The 14,567-nt window shown below is 38.5% G+C and overlaps 1 protein-coding gene across 2 annotated transcripts in view; it reads right to left on the bottom strand.

Moving 5' to 3' along the window:
- sbf2 (SET binding factor 2) overlaps positions 1–7,011 on the bottom strand; it is a 569,459-nt gene extending 562,448 nt beyond the window's left edge. For both annotated transcript variants that reach the window (XM_063061848.1, XM_063061849.1), the window contains exon 1: positions 6,666–7,011. In XM_063061848.1, the coding sequence (XP_062917918.1) occupies positions 6,666–6,720 (55 nt within the window). In that variant the 5' untranslated portion in view covers positions 6,721–7,011. The remainder of the gene's footprint in view (positions 1–6,665) is intronic.
- Positions 7,012–14,567: the final 7,556 nt, after the last annotated feature.

The raw sequence follows: 14,567 nt of genomic DNA, 5'->3' as shown, positions 1-14,567 counted from the left end.
ATCTAGACAGCAAAGCAAACACTTCCAATGGACCTCCCTCGAAGCTAGCCAATCAGGATCTTCTACTGCTAAACAGCTCAGTGTTTTGAACCAGACAACCAGATCATGACATCTAATCAATTTCCATTCGGACCCTGGAGTATACAAGCCAGCATTCTGAGGAGACAACATCAACTGCACACTGATCAAGGCTTCTCAACTGGAGCCAAAATGGCTGCAAACATTTTGCCAAGCTCGGCAATCAACCAAACTTCCAAATGCGGATCTAGGTTAAGAAAGAAGCTGTGGCAATGGAGTAACACCGAACGAGCTCAGTTTGCTGGGCTGAGTGGTTCCCTGAACTAGTGTTCAAGCTTTAAGATCAGTATGGTTTAAAAACAGAACAGAATTGCATCAATTCTACAACATCAAAAAATAGCAAAGGAAACCACTGGAGCCAAGCCACAGATGTAATCTGGTGCCCAATACCACATAATTATCTAAAACCATATTTTTGAAGAGTAGCATCAGAAGAGTATATTTCTGTTTAATCTTTCCCAACATTATCCATTCCATTGATTAAAGCCATTTTTCCTGAACCTGAAAATCTTAGAATACTTAATGCAGAGAGAGAGAGATGTGCCTCAACGAAAGAAAGAATCATTAAAGCACTGTTTTATATTTCCTCAAAAGAAAACGGTTATGATTCCAGAATTCGCTTTTGGAACCCTTATTTACAGAAAGGTTGCTATTTCTATTGCAACCCTACCTGGTAACTGATTGAAAGTATGCATTACCAATTGAAGCAAATGCTGTTCCAACCACAAAACAAGATTGTCCTTGGACAGTCATACACTTGTTCAAGTTGAACTCAATATATTTCATGTCAATTATGACTAAAATACATAATGAAGTTGGATTCTGCACAAATAGCCAATCTCAACTATACCAAGAATGCTTCTTCAAATGTTGAGCCCAACTGTAAGCAAAAAAATTGCTCAATGCTTGTTTCCTTACCAGCAATGCATGCTGGAAGTCCATAAAAATAATTAGGCAGTAGCTGCTGATATCCACCTTCAGAGTTCATATAAATCAATAACAAGGAAAAGAACAAGGATATAATCAATTATGATACAAAAACACAGAAACACGAAAACTCTTAAAGATGGGCATGGGGGAATAGGTTAGAAAAAAGCAAAAATTCCAATGATACTGCAAGATTAGGTACACCCAAAAATAATTCAGAGTACGGTCATGCAGAGTACATTAGCTGGTCTTCATGGATCTAAAAGTATTAACAGATTTAAAACGCTGAATGCATTATTCTCCACCAGGCATTTAAACTAAATGAAGGACCAATAGTTAAAATTAGACTTAAACCATAGAAAACACAAGTTTACAGATAATATAAAAAATTACCTGGTTTTCTGCATTAATTAGTCATAAAATGTGTGGTCTGAGCTTCATCTAAGTCACAATAATAGACAAACACAACCTGTCTAAACTTATAATACACAAACTATACTTCTTCTTGACATTAGAGTACACCATTTAAACAATCACAGTCCAGGCTGGAAAAAAATATGTGAAGTGAACTCTAATATAAATTAATTGGTAGAACCTTATTTGGCAGCAATAACCTTCACCAAACATATCCTGTAGCTGCTGATCAGACTTACTCAATGGCGAGGAGGAACTTTAGACCATTCCTCCATACAAACCTGTTTCAGTTCATCAATATTTCTGGGATACCTTGCATGAACAGCCCTCTTCAGTTCATGCCACAGCATCTCAATTGGGTTAAGGTCCAGATTCTGCCTTGGCCATTCCAAAACACAGGTTTGCTTCTTTTTAAACTATTCCGTTGTTGATCTACTCTTCTGTTTTGGATTATTGTCTTGTTGCACCATCTGCTTTTGATTAAGCTTCAGGTGAAGAACTGCTACCCTGACATTCTCTGGTAAAATGTCAGCCCCAAAACATGACACTCCTTCCACCACGCTTCACAGTTAGGATGAGGTTTTGGTGTTGGTGCGCAGTGTCCTTTTTCCCCCAAACATAGTGGTGTGTATTTTTGCCAAGAAGTTCCACTTTTGTCTCATCTGTCCACAGAACATTGTCCCAGAAGCACTGTGGAACATCCAGGTGGTCTTTTGCAAACTTGAGACTTGCAGCAATGTTTCTGTTTTGGAGAGCAGTGGTTTCCTCTGTGGTGTCCTTCCAAGAACACCATTCTTGTTCAGTGTTTTTCTTATAGTGGACAAATGAACAGTAATTTTAGTAGGCTCTAGAGATTTCTGCAGATCTATTGCCTTTAGAAATGTTTTTGTAGCCTTTTCCAGCTTCATGCATCTCTACAATTCTTCTTCCAAGTTCCTCTGAGAGTCTGATTGAGGCATGGTGCACATAAACAGATCTTTCTTGAGAAGAGCAAGTTCTCTCAGTAACCTGGCTTTGCGTTATACATCAGAACACCTCAACAACCCATACCTCAATTCTCATCTCATTCATTGAAACACCTGACTCCAAACTGCTTTTGTGGAGGCATTACCCCAGAGGTTCACATATTTGAACCTAAACTGTGATTGTTTAAATGGTGTACTGTACTTAGTATTGACGAGAAGTACAATAGTGTGCAGTTTGTTTAGGTAGATAGTGCTTGTCTACTATTATGACTTGGAAGAAGATCAGAGCACATTTTATGAGTAATTAATGCAGAAATGTAGGTAATTGCAAAGGGATCACAAACTTTTTCTTGCAATTGTATATAAATGATGAAATTGCAGATGATACGAAGATTGATAGTGTATGGCATGCTTGCCTTTATGAATTGAGGCATTAAGTCAGGAAATTATGTTGCAGCTTTATAAAAATCTAGTCAGGTTGCATCAGGAATATTGTGAACAGTTCTGGTTGCACTTTTATAGTAAGGATATCAAGGCTTTGGAGAAGATGCAGAAAAGGTTTGGTAGGATGCTGCCTGGATTAGAGGGCATGTGTTATAGCGAAAGGTTGGACAAACTTGAGTTGTTTTCTCTGGAGCAGCAGAGGTTAAGGGGAGAACTTATAGAGGTTAATAAGATTATGAGAGGCCTAAATACAGTAGACAGGAAATATCTCTTTTCCATGGTGTGAAATGTCTTCTACCAGAGGACACTTAAGATGAGGGGGTAATTCCAAAGGAGATATGAGGGGCAAGTCCCCCCCCCTTCAATACACAGGCACAGGGAGTGGTGGGTGCCTGGAATACATTGTTTGGGGTGGTGGTAGAGGCAGAAACATTAGTGACATTTAGATAGACACGTAAATGTGAAGAAAGTGGAAGAATATGGACATTGTGTAGGCAGAAGAGATTAGTTTAGTCGTTTGATTAGCAATTTAGTTAGTTTAGCACAAGGGCCTGTTCCTGTGCTGCATTGTTTTATGTTCTAAAACTGTAGATCTTTGAGAAAAATTTAAAAGCACAAAATGATCCTGGTCTTCATAAACAGGAGAACACGAGCAAGTTACAAGCAAGTTTTATAAAACACCTTTGCAAATTGTCAGTTTGGCCATAACTAGAGTATTGGGGCCACACTTGTGAAAAGGTGCTAAGGCCAAAGAGAGCATGAAGAAAAAAATATTGAAGTATCCCTGGGACAAGGAACTTCAGTTTGCATAGAGAGAGAAGATACAATTGTTCCTCAAAGAGGAGTTACGGAGAGATCTAAATTAATAAGACAACACAAATAGAAGAAACTGATCCCACTTGTGGGTGCGTCAAGAACTAGAGGATAGGATGAAGGAAACAGGCAAAAGAATCTAAAAAGGATTAGTATTTTCTAACATATAAATAACAAGATCTGGAATGTACTACCAGCCAGAAAGCTGGTGGAAACAGATTCAATAACATTCAAAGAAAACAAGATAAATAAAACTACTCAAGGTGCAAACATTTGCAAATTATGAGGAAAGGGCAGGGAAGTGGGATAAACTGGACTGCTATTACACAAAGCCAGCTCAGAATCAAAGACAGAAGCATTCATTGCATACTATACAGTCTTCGATTCCACAATAATCCAATTAACACAACTCATCTGTAGCAGTTTTAGCATTTGTTTTTCCTTTCGATTATGCTATCCCACCAAAAGGGCTCACCACTAATAGCCTCCATAACTTTGTTAACCAAATGTTAATGTGACAGCTCATTCAAGAAACTTCCTTAGCTTGCCTGCATACCATCAATAATTTTACCAAATACAATTTCAATGTCACCAGTCACTTTGTCAATCTGTAGACATGCTATCTCTTATGTAAAAGAACAAATCACGGAGCAAAAATAAAGATAATTTGCCTCACTGTGCCCATTTTTTGGAGTAAAATGTTTTCAAAGCATCATTACGACGGTTATGCCCTGAAACATAAACTGTTTCCTTTTCCACAGCTACAGCCCAGACCTAAGTATTGAAAATCACACTCAACTGCAATTTTTAAAAATGATACAGGTAAAATGTCCAAAAGATAGTTAAATCATCTTTCATACAAAAATAATTTAACCAAAATTATGAAAAGTCACAAATTTCATTTTTCTACCTTGATTAATATATCCCCACTTCAGTGATCTTACAGATTCAAATTGAAAAATATACATATCATTGACGGGAAAAAGAATATACAACATCATTCCAGCATTGATTTTAAGAAAATAATGCAAGAACAGGACAATGGAAAGTGGTGTAATAGGATTAATAGTCAAAATTTTTTACAAAGCAAGGAAGAATTAAAAGCTTTTCTTCATTTAACAGGTTTACTCAATGCTAAATTTTGAATTCTCAATCTTAAAGATTTTCTGAAGCTAATTGCAGAAAAATGAATTCAAAACAATCTCAAAGATGTACTAAAAATTATATCTACTGTATTTGTTGCCATGGAGATTGAGCTCGAGTAGCAACCACAAGTCTACAACTATGAATTGTAGCTTTCATTGACCAGGCTGCACCAAAACCCTCCAGATCTTCCGGAAGTAGTCAGTGACAACCTAAAGGGAACGGAAGCAAAGGCTTTCCTTTGGGTGTTGTGGTGGCATTGATGATCAAGGTATGACAGGAAGAATACCAGTCACTCAACCACAATTGACGGCAAAACACCAGAGCGAACAAATCACAATTGCTCAATTAGTTTTATTTGCCACACCTTTTCTCTGCATAGATTTTGATGTCAAAACAATGAGTGAACAAATCACACAGGTGTTTAATTAGTTTCACTGGCAGCACACATGGTGGTTGTTACCGTTTTCACTCTGAATATAGATGTTAAAAATATGATTCCTAAAGCAGCACGGAAAGAAATAATATATTTTGTAGAGCAGAGTATAGAAATCAGTGCATCAGCTATTTTCCAAAAATTCAAAATATAATAGATGTACAATTTAAATTATAATTAACTTTCTTGTTAATTTATAGTTGTTGTATCAGATGCGTACTCCATTAACTTCCTAACCAATATTTCAGCCGTTAGTGAACAAACACTACAAAGAGCTCAAACAGAAGATTACATAGTAAAATAAGATAAAGTCAAGCCTTGTCTTGGAACTATTCAATACGATCAAGATAAAAATATATACACATGCCCAAAACTGTCCCTTTTAAACACAGCCAAATGCATTAAGGTTAATTTGAAGAAGTTTATCCCCCCAAGTGAATCTCATTTAATTTAAAAACTGTACAGTTAATCTTCAAAATACTTTCAAGTAATCTCCAAAATGATGGAATATTTTAAATTGATGAAAGGAGTGGTTTAATCTGTACACTTCCATCAATTCAAGAAAGATAGTAAAAAGGAACACAACAATTTGGGCTGCATAACGTAACTTCTGTTTTCAAATGCTGGAATCAGCAGAATTTTTTTTTAATAAGTCTAGTCATTCAAACTGATTAAAAATGTAGATGGCCCACATCCACTCAGAAAATGCTCCACAATTTAAGCTTTCTTAGAAACAAAAGTACAAAGCATCATAAGATAGTGGGAAAAGTTTGGAGGTTACAGTATTTATCAGTTTCTTGTTCTGTTCAGAGCAGAATGCTGTTGCTGTGGGAAATTTCACCAGCTAACTATGTAATAAAAAAAATCAATGAAATACTGGAGTCTCTGGATTATGCAGAGGGAAGTGTGTTATTTTATGATGCTAACACAAGACCATATTTCAGTTGTATTCGTTGAAGAGAATATATTCAGGCTGGTGTTTTTTGGGAACTACACCGTTTCTTACCCTGTAATTTATTGTATAGATAAATAAATTGTACGAACAATTTTTACTGATTACTCACGTAAACTGTTGAGAAAAGTGTAACTCAAGACTCTGACGTAGTTACAAAACACAAATATGCTTTTGTTTTTCCAAAGCTACTCTACGCGTGAATAATTAGTCATTGAGAACTGGATAGCAGATGTTTCTTTCGCTGTTGTGAATGACTCAATCACCAACGTAATAAAAACAAACATCAACATCTAGCGTATAGAGAACGTCTGAATAAAGTTTATATTAAGCATTTGTAATTTATTAACAACGAAGTTCAGTATACACCCTCTGCCCACTGAATCAACTCAGCTGCTCTGGAACCACTCACGGCCTAAAGGATTCTCGCCGACAGAAACGAGATGGACACGCATGGTTAAAGTCATCCTTTTCAATTTTATTCTTTGCTCACCCGTCTTTTCGGAGTCGTAACCGACCACCACGAAGTAATCAGCCAATCTCGTCATTCCTCGTGAATATCAGAGCTCCAAACAGAGAAGCTTAACATTTTCCTCCATAGCAAGCCTCAGCCATGTTTTATCCCAGCCAGCGCAGTACGCGTGCGCCAACACAGATAACTGGGCGGCGTCCAGGTTCGCCAACAACGCCAGTCCCTGGGCGGAGAGCCCAAGTGGCGAGTGGCTGTGGGATTCTGCAAATCATGTAAACACGGCCAGCCAGCGCTTTCTTATACACGTAATCCATACTTCTACAAGTTTATGATTTGTTCAGCTGTTTTTGCTGTAGTTTCCGTGCGACATTTTCCAATCTGGGCACTGTACTGCTATGTGTAATGTTCACAATTATTGGTCAACGCTCCCGCTGCAACTCAAAATAAATTGGATGTTGCAGTTTATGCTGATCGAAACAGGACACTTGCCATGGAGATTTTCGGCAAAGTAGAATGTTGTAAGTCCAAGGAATGAGGACCTAGACCTTAAACTCACTTCAAGACAATCAAGCACTCCTTCTACCTTAATAGGAACAGGTGAACTGATATGGAATATCGATTCCAACGATGAAGATTAGTCGCATTTCAAGCTGGCGGTGAAATCACCCGATTACCCTGCGAGAATTAACATTGCAACGGGACTCCAACATGGGGCAATGGAGAAACTCCTACAACTCAATTTAGTAATTCAGAGACGAAAGAGAGAAAGAGTTGATGGTATTTTTCCAGTGTCCCAAGATACCTGTTGTAGGTAGCCCAAGCTGTAGAGGTATATGCAACATTCCCTCTTTTTTTTACAGCTACTCGGACCTACCATTGCTCTGAACAGGAAATTTTTACACGTTCTGAAATCCGTGCAGCACTTCTAATTTTTTTTGTGATATGTATATTATAAACTTATTCTCACACGTTAATTACAAATCCATTATCAATAAACAGTGTTCAGATTAATTTTTCATCCAGAAGAAAGATGTGTCTTAATCCTCATTAGATCATCCAAATGCTTGTTCCTCTTCTAGTCTGTTTCTGGATTTACATTTGATTGAATCCATACAACTGAATTCACATTTGCAGTCAGCACTGGAAGCTTGAAATGTTCCAAAGATGTCAATAAGAAATTGACAAAAATGAAATTTTTTGACTAGACGTCAGTGTTCAGCAGACCAGTACTTTATTAACCATGAGCTACTGAATTCCATTCTGTGTTTATTGTTGCAATTTGTAACAGTTACATAACTTGAAATGCTGACAATGTAAATACATTAAAGCTCTAAAATCTTCCAAAGTAATGGCTGTGGCATGATTATTATTTAGAAAAAGTATAGATTATATTCATTAACACATAATTATAAGTATTTCACAATTATATTAACAGATTTCAAAATTATAAAAGTAAATTCCAGCTGCGTGGCAACAAAGGCTATGTGTGCAGAAGCTGTTCAGTTACTGCGCAGCCATGCACCCAGACAACTGAGAGGGAACAGTGCATATAGGAGGTAAAAGATTATTGTTGCCAAGAAAAAAATCAGTTTTGAGCCAGGTCTGAGGCCTTGACATTCAGGCATTTTGTTGTCAATTGATCACAATCCATGATGACATTAATGAAGGGTAGTTTCTGAGATATGGGAAGTAATCTTTGCCTCCCAGGTTCTTCCCATGGAGTTTTATTATTAGAGAGCAGTCCTGTGTAGTAGGAGCAGGTTGATAGAGAACCTATATGTTCCAGTTGTTCAGTACTTTTGGAGTATGGGTCAACGATGGTTTGAAGGGTTTCCTGAAGTATCAGAAACAATTTCACTAATTTAAACTCATTTTCCATATATTTTCAAATCATTAATTGTACTGTAGTGATGCAGGAATGCTTCGAAGCTGATATAGAGGCCTAGACAAGAGACCAAGATCTCACCAGCAATAGCAGACAGAATGGTGGCCACATTCTGAACAGCAACTACAGGTCTGGGTTTGTGGCAGCTAGCAGGTGAACCATTACAAGGAATAAACCTACTTAAAATCACGCAAAGTCATCTATCAGTAGCTGATTCATCTACACATAATAGCATTGTATACAACTGCTATACAGTCTTGATGAAGGCTAATCTCAGCTCCACACTAAGGATACCTTCTATCATGATGTGTTTCACTAGAATCATGTTCAGAACGGATCTGGCAGCTCAAAGCTGGACATTTGCAAGGCATTTTAGACCATCTGTAATAACGCAAGGGTCTGCCTGCACAATATGAAACCTTATGCCTGGCATATTCCTGAATCTAACATTAGTATCACGCTGGTGATCCAATCATAAATGAGTGAGCAGTGCAGAAGGGCATATCTAATAATAAGTTGTCAATGAGTGAAGATGCATTACATCAGTACTAAATGGAGGAAACAGCAAACATAAGAGCTAAATAATTTCACAATCAAAAGAGTGGATAAATAATTTTCAGTCCTACCCCATCTAGGCATGAATGAAGGTAGTCCAATTACACAGCCAACAAGAGGTTTAAGCTCAAAGAACATCCACAATGTCAACAATGGGAGGACTGAGTTGAGCACAAGACTGGCATATTCTCAATCATCTTTTGTCACTTCCACCTATCACCTCTCCCCTTCCCCACATGCCTATCACCCCCCTCACATGGACTCATTTCTTGCCAGCCAGTTGTTGCTTCACCCATTCCTTCTATCTTTTCACCTGGCTACAGTATTTCCGCTCTATGGGCTGCGCGGTTGTGTAGTGGTTAGCACAATGCTTTGCAGTACCAGTAACCTGGGTTCAATTGCTACCACTGTCCATAAGGCATTTGTACGTTCTCCCCATGACTGCATGGGTTTCCTCCGGGTGCTCCAGTTTCCTCCCATAGTCCAAAGACACACTGGTTGATAGGTTAATTGGTCATTGTAAATTGAGGGGCAGTGTGGCCTTAAGGGCCTATTCTGTACTGTATCTCAATAAATAAATAATTTCAGTCCAGATAAAGGGCCTGAGCCTAAAAATGTCAACTGTCCATACCCCTGCAAAGATGCTGCCTAAAATTCTGAGTTCCTGCAGTTCTTTCTGTGTTGCTCCAGATTCAAGCATCTGCAGTCTCTTCACACTTAGTCAGAAGCTGCTGACTGAATGAGCCATATCAGTTTCTCCTGACATTCCCAACATATGGAAGCTAGACAACACAGACAAAATGCTGGAGGAATTCATTAGGGTTGGCAGCATTTATGGAAAAGAATACAGTCGACATATTAGGCCAAGGACCCTTCATCAGGACTGATGAAGCATTTTGTGTGTGTTGCTTGGATCTCCAGTATCTGCAGGTTTTCTCTTGTTTGTGGTAAGGAAGCTAGCTTGCAGCGAATTTGACTTGCTCCTTACAACACAAAGAAATGGCTGAAAGCATAGGATATAACAAAAGCTTATAAAACAGACAATATCCCACTTACAGTGCTGAACTAGCCATGTCTCAATCCAAGCAATTTCAGTACAGATATAACATTGTCGTCTACTAGATAACGAGCAAAATTGTCCAGATATGAATCATTCACAAAAAACAACACTAACCCAGTGCCATTCATTACCACTCAAGCAGTCAGGTCACCATCATTAAAGTGAATCATTTTTTTACCAAGTGGCACTTACCAAGAAGCTGCCACCCAATATTCACTTGCCAGGACCTTTGGCCTCTAGACTCATCACAACCTTGATCTAAATACAGATGAAAGAGCTAAACCAGACAGGAGGTAAATATGACTGCTTTAGGTTTCAAGGCAACATTTGTCTAGGACATCAAATCAATTGGTATCAAGAGGAAATCACTCCAGTAAATGGAGTCATACCTCATACAAAGGAAGATAGTTGTGGTTGTGGACTTTAAAATAGTCTCAGTTCCACAATACTACTTCAGGACAATATCCTTGGCCTAGCCACCTAAAGTGGTTTCATCAAAGACTTTCCTTGCTTCCATCATCAGGACAGAAGTGGAGATGTTTGCCAATTATTGTAAACTGTTAAAGTCCATTTGCAATTTTTCACCAAACTCAGCAGTTCACACCTGCATGCAACAAGACCTAGACAACGTTCAGGCTAAACTGAGAATTGGAAAGCAACATTCAAGCCATAAAAGTGCCACACTCTGGCCATCTCCAACAACTAGCCACTCATTCTTGATACGTGTCACAGTCAAAATCCTTGGAGCTTACCACTGACCACAAACTTCAGAAAATCAGCTGCATAAATACTGTGACTACAAAGTAATTAAATATCCTGTAGCTAATATTTCACCTCTTGACACCTCAAAGCATTTCTACTACCAACAAGGCACACCAGGAAACAAATGGAATAAACTTCAGTTGCACGGTTAAGTGCAGCGTCAACAGCGCTCGACAGCTTCCAGGATGAAACTTGAACGGCACCTCATCTACCACCCTAAATATAGACTGCAGCCTATGTCATCTACAATATCCTTACGCTCTGCACTTACTTCCTTAAGCTACTCCTACAGCACTCCCAAATCCATGGCTTCTACACTAGGCGAGGAAGGACAGTAAGAATATGGGAACACCACTACCGTATGTGCAGCCCCCAACTGTCTAGCTAAGTTGCTAGAGGGGATTCTGAGGGATAAGATAGACATGCATTTGGAAAGATGGGGATTGTTCAGCAATAGTCAGCCTGACTTTGTGCCTAGGAAATCATGCCTCACAAATATGACTGAGTTTTTTTGAAAAAGTAAGCCAGAAGGTCAATGTTAGCAGGATGGTAGATATAGTTAATATGGACTTCAAAAAGGCTTTTGACAAGGTTCCGCATGTTAAGCTGCTACAGAAAGTTAGATCTCATGGAATCGAGGGTGAGTTAACTAATTAGATATACAATTGGCTTGAAGGGAGGAAGCAGAGGGTGATAGTGAAAGGCTGTTTTTTAGACAGGAGGCCCATGACTACTGGAATTTCCCAGGGGTCAGTTTTAGGCCCATTGCTATTTGTCATCTATATCAATGATTTGGGTGAGAATATACAAGGCATAGTTAGTAAGTTTGCGGATGATATTAAAATAGGAGTTGTCATTGACCATAAAGATGGTTATCAGGATTCGCAGAGGGGTCTTGACCACCTGGGTATATGTGAGCTGAAGAATAGTAAATTGAGTATAATTTGGATGAGTGTGAGCTGTTGAATTTTAGGATGAAAAATCAAGTGAGGCATTCATGGTCATTGGTCTGGCCCTTGTGAGTGTTGTAGAACAAAAGGATTTAGGGTTACAAGTACACTGTTCCGTGAAAGTGTAGTCAAAGGAGACAAGATGGCTTTTGGCCTTCATCGTTCAGTGTAGAAGTTGGGATGCAATGCTGCAGATGTACAAGAGATTGATGAGGACATATTTGGAATGTTGTGTTCACCTTTCTGTAGAAAAGATGTCATTAAGCTAGAAAGAATACAGAAGCAATTCAGGAGAGTGTTCCTGAGACCCAAGGACTGAGTTATGAAGAGAGGTTGAGTAGAAAAGACTATTTTCATTGGAGCATAGGAAACTAATAGGAGATGTTTTTCAGGTATATAAAATCACAAGGGGCATAACTAAGATTATTGAACATAGTCGTTTTCTCAGTGAAGGAGAAACAAGTCCTAAAAGACACAGTTTTAAGGTGAGGGGAGAAATTTACTAGGAATCTGAGGGGAAAAAATTTCATCCAGAGGGTGATCAATATATCGAATGTGCTAGCTGAGTAAGTAGATGATGTAGGTACATTAACAACATTAAAATATACTTGAACAGGTACATGTATAGGAAAGATTTAAAGGAATATGACCAAACATGGGCAAGTGTGATGAGCTTAGATGGGAATCCTGGTTGGCGTGGACCATTTGAGCTGAAGGACCCCTTTTCTGTGCTGTTATGACTCTATAACTCTATTGCTCTAGATGACAGCTATCTTGATGGAACTATATTGCTGTTTCTACACCATTATCAAGTCCAATTCCTGGAACTCCATACCTACCAGTACAGTTGGAGTACCTTCATCCAGAAGAACTACAGAATTCCACCTTTTCAAGGATAATTCAGTTTTGGCGATAAATGCTGTCTTTGCCAACTACGCCCATATCCTAAAGCGAATGAATGCAAAAAAAGTGGAAACAAAATTAAGAATTATTCAGAATTATTGGGACACATATCTTGGTATCTTAAACTAGGATTTCAAATGACAAAACCAATTTTGCAGCATAATTTCCACTGTCTCACAAATCCGCTGAATCCCCATAGTTGTACCATTCAATGACATGTTTATAGAATTCAAGAAACTAAACTTCTAGTACATGACTAAAACCAGCACCGATCACTCAGTTATAAGGAAATTGATGAGTCAGGTGACCATACAGAAGAATCTATCCATAAAATTCAGAACTGCCTCACTGAAAATGTGCTCTCTTAGACAAGTGTGTTGAAATCCAATTCTTGTGAATAAACTGGCTTTCTTTAAATATGGATATTAAGAATTTCTGCAAAAATGTAAGATGTATTGAAAAGCTGTGAGTTATAATAGAATCACCAAGTAGATTAGATTACAATCAAGTACAGTTCCAAAAATGTGACTGCCTAGGGCTTTCAAGCTACAAACGTCTGTTAATGCAACCTTTAGCCAACCAATGTCATCTCTTCTTCCACACAGCAGTCACATGTAAGGATTAGATTAGATGTTAGATAGTACAAACAATGTACCAAAACAAAAGGGAAATAATTTTGATGAAGACAAGAAGTAGAAACATCTCACACAAGTGATTCAGTAAATAAACTGAACTCCTTTGGAAATTTGTGATAAGTATTTATGTCCAGCAATTCCAAATAGAACCACCAATTTTTGGCCAATTAAGTAACAGTATAAATAAAACAAGTACACAGATTTAACTTTCCAGCACGGGAATTCCTTCTTGGATCTAGTTTAGATCTCACACACTCCATGATTTTACCGGGAGTAGTATGGCTGCAGATTAGATAGCAAGGAGGAAGGAAGTTCACTTTATTAAAAATAATTCTGTATTGGTTTAATTTTTAAAATTTTTTTTGAAGTTTTCAATGGTTTAAGTCAGGGGTCCCCAACCGTTTTTTGCACTGCGGGCCAGCCGACCTGGGGGGGGGGGCGGTGGTGGAGGGTAGGGTTGCCAATGGACAAGAGTAGCAGTCAAATACGTTGTGTTTACCCCGAGAAGGACTACCGTGACCATGAAGCCTTGTGCGGGCACCTGTGCGCATGCGTGTATGTGCCAATTTTTTTCCCTCTCTACAAATTGTTTTTGGCAATTCTGTTCGGAGGGGGGGTGTTACTCATGACCAGAATATAGGTGATAAGTGGCTAATACACTCAATTTCATTTCTAAAAGGGTTTATCTAATGGATTTAATATTAAACACACAGCACATATTTTCCTCGCATGAATATAGTGATAAGTCAATTATCAGAGGAGGACAGGGGAGCTTGAAGTAAGTGTTGAACGAACTTCCAGAAGAAGTGGTAGATGCAGGTTCGATAATATCATTTAAAGAAAAATTGGATAGGTATATGGACAGGAAAGGAATGGAGGGTTATGGGCTGAGTGCAGGTCGGTGGGACTAGGTGAGAGCAGCGTTCGGCATGGACTAGAGGGGCAGAGATGGCCTGTTTCCGTGCTGTAATTGTTATATGGTTATAAATAGTCACTTATAAGTCAATAGCATCATAACATACTAAGTAACGTTTGGATATTAAACACACAGCACTTATTTTCCCCGTATGAACATATAAAATCATTGCAACACACCAATATCGCTGAATCAGTGGGAGCCCTGGGCTTGTTTCCCTGCAACAAGACGGCCCCATCGAGGGGTGATGGGAGACA

This window comes from Mobula hypostoma, chromosome 11 (genome assembly GCF_963921235.1).
Source record: "Mobula hypostoma chromosome 11, sMobHyp1.1, whole genome shotgun sequence".
Lineage (NCBI taxonomy): Eukaryota > Metazoa > Chordata > Chondrichthyes > Myliobatiformes > Myliobatidae > Mobula > Mobula hypostoma.
Note: the sequence above shows the minus strand (reverse complement) of the source record. Positions and strands in the feature narration are given on the sequence as shown.